Raw genomic sequence first — 12,057 nt, 5'->3', positions numbered from 1 at the left:
AAGGCATGACAAAGATTATTTCAGCGTACTGTAATTATTTTCTGAACATGGCACAGCAGAATGTCTTAATTTGGAGAAAGCTGTCATTGAGTGTTTATGACTATGCAGTACATACTGGAACGAAGCTGTGGGTCAGGCTGCAGTGTACAAATGCTTTAGGCCCATCAAGAAAGGTCAGCAGTTACTGAAGTGTAACTTGCAGAGGGAACACCAGTGACAGCTTGTAACAGAATTGCTGTTGTCAATGTTCATTTGGTGAGATCACTGAAATCATTAATATTTGCATAAAGCTCGCCCTCATCTTTGGGAATTTAGAAACTACAGTAGAACTTGGTTATAACGTCATCAAAGGGACCTAAAAATAGTGTCGTTATAAACGAATGTCGTTGTAACCGAAATGGGCACTTCCACAGTAGCCTTATGTTAGTCACGTAAAAATCTACCAAAAACCGAGTTAAAATGTTGCATTTTTTAGTGAAATACGTAGTTAAGTACAGACTAACGTAACATTAACGTGGAATTGCCCAAATGTGTAATATCAAAGACATATTACAGCGCTTTTCACTGACAATACACACAATATTTCACGAATCACTTTAACTTTCTCTTCAATGCTTAAAACTTTCCTTTTCATTGCCATGTTTTCGCTACTGCACTTCTCTTGGTTTAGGCAAGAACACAATAGGGTAAGTAGACAATGTGAGGTCCTGTTAGACTTGATTCTAGGAAAGGAATGCAGTTAACAACCTGCCGCGTCCTCTTGCACTATTCACGCAGTCCCACCCCACACCCTTGTTTTCGCATAAAACCCACGCTCCTCTTGCAGCCCGCGGTCGTATTCTTCCAGGACAGTCACGTCAGCAAGTAGAGAAAGTGAGGGTGGGCAGACACATCGAACTTTCCCACGATATTAGAGAAATTCAGGAATGAAAATGACGTTACATACGAGGTTGATGCATTTGTGCATGTCGTACTAAGCAAGGTATAAAAACAGTTGCTTTATGAGGAATTAGTTCGTACCATTGAATATTTGACGCAATAGACAAGGTGTCGCAGAAACCGATGTTGCTATAACCAAGTTTTACTGTATTTGCTCCACTGTGACAATGCACCAGTCTTTTGGTACAGCAATAGTGCTTTCATAGCATCCTGGCTTGTTACAAAGCAGCAGAGGAACTGAAAGCTGCCAGTGTAGTAGCTGTTAACACATGGTGGAGAGGTGATGCTGAAAGTTATTTAAAAATTCTTGAGCATTGTGTTTGCGCCTGGGCCACATAGATCTATATTTTTGTCAGCTGCATTGTTCTTCACCTCCTGGGGGCTGCTGTTACTGACCTGGCAGGTCTCCTAATAATAAACATGGACCTCTTATAACCTGTGTCTTTAGATAGTGTTACTGTGCATAACAGTTCACCCTTTCAGTCTGTCATTTCTCTTGCACCATGCAGTTTGAAGTAATGGAGTGTAGTTGTGTCTGAGGTTGCTTAGTTTCTGTTGCTCTGCTTCCTGCTAGATACAAACCACCAGTAATCCATGTCCTTGGATGCAGGAATGTAAAACTGTGCATACATTCTGCTCTGTTGCTTTATAATTTTCTGAAGTATGTGGGTTTGGGTAGCAAAGTTATAGCTGACGATATTTTTTGGTGTTTTGGTAATCGATGAAAGTACCGGAAGAGAAACCCTGGACACTGATTTAACTGCCACCACTTCAAGTAATGTTTGTGCTTTTAGATCTGACCATTCTGAACTGAATGCACAGTGGATGTGATATAGTGGGCTGAGATACGGATCGTAGGGTCTGCCTACATGGCCTTTGTTACAGTGTGTTGCCCTGCCACATTGCAGCTTCAGTGAGTGCCCTCGTGTTGCAGTATTTCCCATGCACAAGCAGAGGCCAGGTATAAAGACAGCCTGTGAATGAATGCAACCTTTTCCTGTTTTTGTGAATACAGTGAATCTCACAATACAGTTGAAGATGACAAGTTTTCATTCAAAGCTTGCATTCAGTCTGGTGATGAATTAGGTGTGTGGTATAAGACTGACTATGGAGTGAGTCAAGACATGTTTCTTAGAACCACAGAACTGAACCTTTTTTGATAATCCTAATATTGTACGAATTGAAGTGGTCACTGATGTAATTGGTGATGAACTTGTAATCTCTACCTCAGTCAGAATGCTCACCAATGGAAAATATCACCTAAAACACTGAAGTACTACAACATTACCACTTCATGAATGAAATCTTATGGGCCTCATAATTCTGATGGTTCAGGATAGACGGGACAGTATGAAAGTCTACTGGTCAACTGATCCCACAATATGCACTCCAGTTTTCCCCAGACCATGAGTAGAAACTGTTTTTAAGGCCATCTGGCAAGTGTGGCACTGTGACAACAGCCAACATACACATCACTCGGACAGCTTCTTAACCCTTCGGCCTGTTTGTTAATATTTCCTTTGCAAATTCAGATTAACTTACAGTCCACAAAGATTGGTCACTGGATACAGGCACAATTCCATGGAGAGGCTGCCAAAGTTCAAGAGTATATAATCCAAGAAAAATTAAAACGTATGGACTGTTAGTGACAATGGTTTGTGAAGCCACCATATTAGTTCAAAAATAAGGCAAGGGATTTTCAAATACTGCTTCATGAAAAAGAGGACTTGTCTTATTTTTGGGTCCTTAGGAATAAATATGAAGATTATTGTGCAAGTTCTAATTGCTAATTCTAATTATATTTGTGAAAATACATCAAAGGTATTAAATTTTGAATGTATTATTTCTTAATTTTTACTTCTTTATGCTCACGAGTACAACCCTCAGAACCAATACTCAGTTATGTAATTTCAAAAACAGGTGGTCACCATACATTCAGGGTCACCTTTTATTTGGGCTTATACTGTCACTCAGGATATATATATATATATATATATATATATATGTGGTACAGTCGTTAATTTCGTGGACTGTGGTTTTATCACATCATATTACAAGGTATTCACATACGCTTACACAGATCCAAATCGGCCCTCAAAATAGTTGCCATTGGCCACTATGCAAGTCTGCCAACGTTGATATAGCAGCAGAAAACATTTCTGAAACATATTGGCGGGAAATTCCTGTATGGTGTCTCTTGTGGCACTGACGACCTCCTTGGACGACTGAAATCTACAACCACGCAGCTTTGCTTTCAAGCAGTGAAAGAGAAAGAAATCACATGGTGCGAGATCAGGTGAGTACAGAGGGTGTGGCAAAACTATGACCTGTTGCCTTGCCAGTTCCTCTTGGACAAGAACAGAGCGATGTGCAAGGGCATTGTCGTGTAACAAGAACCAATTCTTCCTATGCAGAATGTTTCATTAGGGGATTTGCCTAGTTTTTGGCAGAACTTGATGTTTGCCCGTTGTTCAAACTGCCACTTTTTTACTTCCGCCAGTCACATTTAACTGCAGTACACAAGAGAGGCCATAGTTCTGCTTACACTGTTTGCACACAACTGCCTCTTGCTGTGACGAGAGATGAACTGACGGCATCATATCGTGCCTCAACCTATCTGCTGTAGTGCACTGCAACGACACTTTGCGGCCAGTCCACGAAATGATTGACTGTGGTAGTATATGAACATGCAGATAATTACAACCAATGGGAAGACTTCCCATTTTCACAGGTTCAGTGTGTGACGTAGAGAGGCAATCGAAGAGGATTGTGCTGACTGAAGAAAAGGTTCAGGATATTGAGTCAAGACTACAGATCAGTCCACGAAAATTGTTAAGACATTTAGCACAGGAAACCGGTGTTTCGCTATGATCTGCTTTCACAGCCACAAAATTAATAAAAATTTGCCCATATAAAATAGCAGTTTTGCATGAGCTGAGACAACCGGATTATGCAGCAAGAATTCGTTTTTGCAACTGGTTGCTGCAAAATGTGCACAATGGAATCGTGGATCCACAGCTTCTGTTCATGACTGGTGAAGCAGGGTTTCACGTTAATGGCCATGTCAATGCACAAAATGTAAGAATATGGATCAATGAAAATCCTCACGCTATACAGCAAGTGCCATTACATAGTGAAAAGGTGGTGGTGTGCTGCAAGTACGCGGCATATCACTGGCCCCTTATTTTTCACAAAACTGTGAACTCTGTTTGCTATGTTAATGATATATACTGAATCCGTTCAATCAGATGACTGCTGAGGAAAGACAATATAGGGATTTTCAGCAAGACAGTGCTACAGCACTTAGGCTAATGCAACCATGGTCGCTATAGACATACACACGGCTTTGTGGGAACTGGTGAGTCAGGATATTTACGACAAAACTTGTGGATACATTTTCTGTAAGATCTTTCTTTGCAAAAGTTTCGACAATAAACGTGCTGTTCAGTAGTGAACTTCATTTCAGTATAAGTGTTGACTGCCTCTCGACACCTCTAACAAAGACTGACTATTAATGTTACTTACTGCAGTGACAAGATCAAACCACATGACGGTGCGTGTTTATCAGCACCAATGACTCCTTCTGTTATCGGCTGTTACAGCAGCAATCTGTGAGAAATGTTGTGTCTGTGCGCTGCTCACAGGTTTTGTTGATGGTTCAACGCTCTGTACAAGCTTCATAACTTGTACTCCTTATCAAATGTAATTAAAATGATCAAGTCAAGGACAGGATGGGCAGGGTGTATGTAACATTCATGAGAGGAAGCATGCATAAAGGTTTCTGGTGGGAAAGCCAGAAGGAAAGAGAACACTAGGAAGACTTAGATGTAGGTGGGTGGGATAATATTAATATGAATCTTAGAGAAATAGGATGGGGTATAACACCATACTGTCTGGTTTGGTAAAGAAGAGAATTCTCTTTCAGGTTTTAAAAATATAACATTTGAGGATGCAACATTTTGAGTCCATAACTGACTTTAATTAGTAAACTGATTAAATAAATATACATACTTACAGTATTTCCAAACTGCTATTTTATTAGAAGCAGGAATGCATACTCAGTTACACACACACACAAACATACCAATGTACATCTCTAATCCTTAAATGTGTTCCTTCATCTTTACTGAATGAAGCACACTGTCTTTGGTTAATAAGAATAATATTTCCAGTGCGCTATGCTATGTCCTTACTACTGACAACACTGTTAAAAAAACTGAAATGTATGTTTACAAAAGTATTTTGTTTCAAAATACAGAGAAATAAAATTTTGCACTTAAATTTCTTGGCAACTAACTGATGTACACTTGAAGTGCACATTTGAAAGTAAGGCTTATGATGTAAAGTTTGTCCAGTTCACTCAGTGATGTAATGATGTAGTCCATTTATATCATGGCTGTATGTTATTGGTTTACTGATATTCATGTCCACTGTTCAGAAAGATTTTTTATTACGCTGCGGAAGAATAGAGTCTTTAGCATAGTTGAACAGCGACAGCAATCCATATTTTTTGCCTTTCCTAGAAAAGTAATTGCTGACAACATCGTTGTCATCTGTAATGAAAGAATTACCATTATTAGTGCAAAATGTCTGAATTAAAATATAGTATGTTAGACTGTTTTAAGTGTCACTATTATTATACTGATACAAGATTATGACATGTTACATGAACTTCTTCAATGTATTATTCATCAAGTTCACATACTAGCTAATTTATATACAATATAAAATATATAATTTCCAACTGCACAAATCTTTCACTGTTAGTGAAGAAGAATATATCAAATGGCAGTGTGTCTGAATGTAACATGTCAATGTTTTTATTTAGTTTTTGGCTTACACTGTATGAAATACTTTCAGGATATGGGCTATAGATACTGGAAAATAATAAATAGATTAAATCTTTGAACATTTGGTGGAAAAGGTCTACCCACACAATATACAGCATAATTTTCTTGAATGTTGAATTGTTCCATCTGTATCAATGAAAGGTTTGAATACTAACTGTACTGACTTACCTAATAATGGCTTTCTTTCTGCAACTGTTGGCAAAATGTTCTCATTAGCTGAGAGAGACACAAAGAGGGCAAATGGAACAAGCCAAAGGCAGAGGGTGAAGTATGAAATTACCTGAAAATTGAATGTCAGAATTATAAAATAGATGCATCATATCTTATAGGAAGTAAGTTTTATTTTAATCATCAGATATTGCAGTAAGCCTCCACATCAATTCAAGCCAATCAACTATAATAAAACAATTTAGAAAAATATTCTACTGTTTTTAATTTTTCTGCGAATGTTCGAAACTATGGTCTCATTCCGGCCTGGGGAAATATGACAGTGTTTCACACTGACACGTCACCTGAATTATAATTTATAAATTTACTTTTCCCAGCAGGTCGGTAAATTGTTCTATACATATTTTGTTGATATTCAGGCTTAATTCTTTCCCATTTGTGACACATTTCTGTCTCAGATTAATTTCAAGCGGGGAATATACAACAATGTAGCAGACTGTTTTCCATTTAATTCTTGATTTTCCTTTCTGCTTTTATCAGTAAGAGGTAATATTACATTACACAAGTTTTTACTTTATAATCTTGGAACTAAGAAAATATGTCAATGACTGCAGATTTTCATCTAACTTAGGTATAATGTACAGCCAGAACTGTAAGTTAGAACATCAAGACTTCCTAATAAAATAAATGGAAGTAAATAATGAACATACCTCTGAAAAAGAATAATACACAGCTGAGAAGTACTGAAATGCCAAATAATGATTTATAATTAGCATTATGATTGCTACAATGAATGCAGGTGAAGCAATCATAACAAATGGAAATGTCTTGAGAATGAACAAGTGCGCTACTTGACTAATGACGCCACAGATGATGACTGAAGCAGGAAAGTCTTCAAACAAGAGAAACCCTATGTAAAACAACAGGGTTATCTGGAAAAAAAAAAGAGAGCTATAAAATCAAGTTTTGTGTAGCATACATCAGAACAGTTAAGATATTTGGGAACAACGATAACAAATCAAAACCTGATTGAGGAGGAAATTAAGAGGAGACTGAACTCGGGTAATGCTTGCTATCATTCAGTCCATAACCTTTTGTCTTCTCATTTGCTGTCCAAAAACATAAAAATTAGAATATACAAAACTATAATTTTGCCTGTGGTTCTGTATGGGTGTGAAACTTGGTCTCTAATATTAAGGGAGGAACATAGACTGAGGGTGTTTGAGAACAGGGTGTTGAGAATATTTGGACCAAAGAGAGATGAAATGACAGGAGGTTGGAGAAAACTGCATAATGAGGAGCTTCATAACCTGTACTCTTCTCCAAGTATAAACAGAATGATCAAGTCAAGGAGGCTGAGGTGAGCAGGACATGTAGCATGAAAGAATCGTGAATGGAAATCAGATCATAAAATTATGACTCAATGCAGCACTGCATAACAGTGACTCAGTGTATGTGTTTGTTAGGTGAATAACCTGTGCCCTAATCATTTTTCTGCCCTTCTGAAACATCAGTTGTTATAGTGACGTCTGGTTTTAAGGACTGGATCAGTTAATAGTTTGCAACATTTGTCAAAAAAGATGTTTTTGGGAAGCCAAATTGAAGCATCGGTTGTGCCACTGGAGGTTATACTCATAAAGTCATTTGAAATGTCCATCTACTCTATAAGCCAGTGTAGGTCGCACCTCATGTAGGCAATCTTACACAGAAGATCAGTCCTGCATATGTATGTTTTATTTTCTACCAGCATATAAATACTAGAAGTAAACTTGGAACTTTACAATCATGATTTAACGGTGTATGTCACTAATAGATGACATGTTCCTACATCAGGCGAACTTCAGTCAGGTTCATACCATAACATTCAGTCAGCATAATAGATTTAGAAAAAAATCTCCCTCCCTCTGTGTGTGAAAAAAAAACAAACCTAATTTATCAAAGGTCCAAAATTAGTTTTTGGAATGAGTAAATTAAATGTTTAATGAATATGCAGGAAGGATAAGACAATAAAAGATCAGCACGCCATACTCACAGCACTGAAACACACTCTTAGCATTCCAAACTGAACATAATTCGTAAGAGAGATGTACACAGAATGTCTCACTTTTGTGACAAAGCTACTCTCCATCTATAAAAACACTAATATTTTCTCCATAAGAATAATTAAATAAATTATAAGGCTTGGTTTCTTCCACTTCAAGGCTACTGATGGGTTATGGGGACTAGGATTCCTATAAAGGCTGATGACAACAATGAACTACTCCTCTTGTCTGCCATAAATTATGTACCTCTTGGTGATGTACAACAACTTAACCTCCTTTGTGGAACCTTTCAAATAAATAAAAATTCTGATATTCTACTTTGCTTAAAGATGTTAATGACATACTTACTTACCACAGTCATCCACCATATAATTCTCTTTGTCATTACAGTGTATTCTTCTACTAACTCTGCTAGGTAATATAAACCAGCAGCTGAAACAAATGTTTTAACATTTAATTACCTTCATTTAATACTAGCTGAAATGCAGATTGGTAACTTTTATTTAATACAAGGCATATACACACACTCACACACATCTCAATCACAGAACACCTTATTCAAGCTTCAGCACTATCTCATTATCTTCATTATCTTACCTACTGCCACTGTAACGAAAGATACTTGCACAATTATTGCCACCCAACTCAACATATACAGAAACCACATTTCTTTAAATAGTTAGGTCTTGATTTAATTATACACTGGCAATGTTCGAAATTCCTGTTTTGTTGATGATATCAACATTTCAAAACTAAACTTCTTTAGTACTCTAGCTCTCACAACCGGTAATAACAGTCATCTTCAGCAAGCACTTTAACGAAAACATATCACCATGGGGACGATGGGGACCATGGTTACCACAACACACTTTAGCAAAGGCAGCCAACAGCCTGCACACNGACTGCTTTCTTCATAGTCACCGCCGTGAAAACCTCATCTCTTACATACATGACATATACGTTGGTTCACGTGATTGAAGGCGTGTGATTTGATTGGTTACAATTTTCACCAAGTATGACCAGTTTGAACAGGAGGAGGAATGTGTAGGGTACATAGAAATATAAAATAATAGGAATAATTAAGTTCTCTGCTGTTAATAATAAAATGGATAAGCCCAGAGAGTATCAAGTAATAGTTTGCAGGTAAGTAAGCGTTGATATTTGCATGAGGAATTATTTAAACTTCGATATTTATTTATTTACTTCATATCCATGGGTCATTATACATGATGTAGGACAAGTCAAATACTTTACAATAATAAATAAGAATGATAATAAAATAATAATATAATGTTATAATAATATACTAAGATAATACAATGATGATTTTAATAATATAACTAATATAATCGTTTAACACACGACACCGCTGTACGCCTCAAGAGCCGATCCTTCTATCCCGGCACAAAATATCCTGGTAACCTCGATCTCGTTCCTGTAAGAAAGAAATACAGAGTAGGACAGTAGGCATTCCTATAACATTACTAATATTAACATCTACAAGTTAATTATTCTTGAAATATACGTTTACAAGTGATTAGAACTAGGATAGTACAGACGTCTTTGCTTCACCGTATATGAATGCTATTTTGTGGACTTGTCATATGTATAAGGTTTCAGAGTGTAGTGTCGGCAGTACATTACTGTGCAGGAAGAACTTCAATAGGGTACCTTCACGCAAAAGAAATTTAACAGCTTGTTTTTGCACTCTGTAATAGTTAGGGCACTTTAGTGTAAGGGAAGCAGTTGAAAGTCATCTTCTAGTTTTGTACCCGCTGTTTACATGGCATCGCTTTGGAGAATTACAGTGTATGATGATGAACAAGGAGGTCCTGTATGGATACTCGCTTTTGATAATTCATTCGCATCAAATGGGTTAAAGTTAATCGGCTGTCTAGTGTAGAGTAAGCAATGCTGTCATTGATAGTAAATATATGGGGTAGTCAAATGAAAACGAAGAAAGCAGTCTTCTGGGCTTTGGCGCCGTGTATATGTGGTGTTAACCGACGTTTCGGAGGAACGTATCGCCCCCATCTTCAGGGTTGAAGAAAAAGTATAGGTAAATCTGCAAGCGACAACACCGTGTTGTCGCTTGCAGATTTACCTATACTTTTTCTTCAACCCTGAAGATGGGGGCGATACGTTCCTCCGAAACGTCGGTTAACACCACATATACACGGCGCCAAAGCCCAGAAGACTGCTTTCTTCATAGTCACCGCCGTGAAAGCCTCAAATCTTACAAATGAAAACGGGTCTCCATGCATAACTCACGGCGCGCAAGTTGGTACCACTGGAACTTGCTTACGGTATGAACATCTGGTGCGGACTCGGGAAAACAGACAACGTGCCCTTGCACACTAGTCGTTTGTTTATTGTGTTGGAAGTAAGGTTAGCGCTACGTGTGGTCGTCCAACATCAGTAATGGAGGCGGGTAAAGAACAGCGAAGTGTGGTGCGCTTTTTGAATGCTGAAGGAGTAGGAGAAGGAGAAATTCACCGTCGCATGTCTGTTGTCTACGGCGAACACAGCATGTCACGTTCGCGTGTGCTGGCGTGGCATAACGAATTCCGAGAGGGACGTGTGTCACTGCAAGATGATGCTCGCCCAGGACAGGCTCATCGTCTGATCACTCCTGATGTTATTGCTGCGTTGGGTGATCATATCCGGGCAAACCGACGGATCACTGTGGAAGAAATTAGTCTTTTGGTGGGAATAAGTCACGGTTCCGTACACGCCATTGTGACAAAACACCTGCTGTACCGCAAAATCTGCGCGCAGTGGGTTCCGCATCAACTCACGGAAGAACAGAAGACTCGGAGAATGCCTGCATCACTGAGTCACTTGCAAGGATACCATGAGGAAGCGTATGCTTTTCTGTCCCGTATTGCCACTGGGGATGAAACTTGGTGCCACCATTTTGAACCCGAGAGCAAACTGCAGAGCCAACAGTGCAAACATGTGAATGCTCCCCCACCGAAGAAATCCAAAGCCATACACAAAAGTTCCTGTAAAGTGATGCTGACCTTCTTCGACTTGAAGGGCCCTCTGCTTGTCGAGTTTCTCAGGCATGGGGCCACAGTCAGTGCACAGCGCTATGAAGACTGAGACTGAGACGTGGCATAAAGTCAAAACGCCCTGGAATGCTACCGAACGGCATTATCCTTCTTCATGATAATGCGCGCCCCCCCACTGCCAACTCTGTGAGGAGTACGCAACAGAGATTTGGTTGGGAAGTGCTTCAACATTCCCCCTACAGCCCAGATCTCTCCCCATGTGATTTTCACATTTTTGGAGACTGAAGAGACACACTCGTGGACATCGGTTTGCATCGGACGAAGACGCGTGTGGCTGGGTAAAGATGTGGTCCCGTAGACAGCCCACAAGCTTTTTCAAGGATGGGATTGACCGCCTTATCTCCCAGTGGGATAAATGTATTAACAGTTTTGGAGATTACTTTTGAGGTAAGAAATGTTCTTTAATATGTTTTGGTTTCTGACCTGTTTTCATTTGACTGCCCCGCATATAATGTGTTTAGGAAGTGAGTATTGTTTACATATTTTTATTGTTGTTTTCCGGGATGGGCTGGTACCACTGAAAAAGCTATACTACATAAAGGACGCTCTTTGGAATGAAGTGAACAAGGATCATGTGAGAATCTCGAATTCCTACCAAGGAAGGAGCACTCAAGATCCTTACTCTCACATGGCCATTGTGCACCAATTATCTCATAGCGGTGAAAATAAGATTTTGTGGTATGTGTCGCGTACAATTTGGTAGTTATGTACAACGTTTCCCAGAAATCTGCTGTCTGCTTCTTCAGGGCAGAAGACGGAAGGAGCAGGATAATCCAAAAGTAGAAAGTAGTAAACTATGCTCAGAAAGTCGTACCCAATTCAGGCATGTTTGTAGTAAGTGAGAAGAGGAAATGAATAGATTTTTTGGCATTGGGAGCAATTTAAAAAAAAGCCAAGTTTTTTATGGACAGGCTCGTGAGTGAGGGGATTAGGAGTTTTACTTGTGTAGGGGGAGGGGGAAGTCTCCCACCACAGCGTGAAGAA

General features: G+C 38.9%; 1 protein-coding gene across 1 annotated transcript; it reads right to left on the bottom strand.

The window, feature by feature from the left end:
- Positions 1-4,950: 4,950 nt before the first annotated feature.
- On the bottom strand, positions 4,951-8,871 carry LOC111870688 (protein TEX261). The gene is made up of 5 exons (XM_023863155.2): positions 8,597-8,871; positions 8,352-8,431; positions 6,668-6,889; positions 5,958-6,069; positions 4,951-5,492 (listed from the first exon to the last, which is right to left on the bottom strand). The coding sequence occupies exons 1-5, from the start codon at positions 8,664-8,666 to the stop codon at positions 5,374-5,376; spliced, it is 603 nt and encodes a 200-aa protein (XP_023718923.1). The 5' UTR covers positions 8,667-8,871; the 3' UTR covers positions 4,951-5,373.
- Between the last annotated feature and the right edge of the window lie 3,186 nt (positions 8,872-12,057).

Source organism: Cryptotermes secundus, unplaced genomic scaffold (assembly GCF_002891405.2).
Source record: "Cryptotermes secundus unplaced genomic scaffold, Csec_1.0 scaffold3347, whole genome shotgun sequence".
In the NCBI taxonomy this organism is placed as follows: domain Eukaryota; kingdom Metazoa; phylum Arthropoda; class Insecta; order Blattodea; family Kalotermitidae; genus Cryptotermes; species Cryptotermes secundus.
This window is presented reverse-complemented; position numbering and strand designations above follow the sequence as displayed.

Excerpts from the sequence above, each read along its gene's own strand:
- LOC111870688 (XM_023863155.2), bottom strand. The coding sequence starts at position 8,666 with ATGTGGTTTCTGTATATGTTGAGTTGGGTGGCAATAATTGTGCAAGTA. Across the intron at positions 6,890-8,351 it reads TTATATGGTGGATGACTGTG|ATAACCCTGTTGTTTTACAT; the intron begins GTAAGTAAGTAT and ends TTTTTTTTCCAG. Across the intron at positions 6,070-6,667 it reads TGTATTATTCTTTTTCAGAG|GTAATTTCATACTTCACCCT; the intron begins GTATGTTCATTA and ends TTCAATTTTCAG.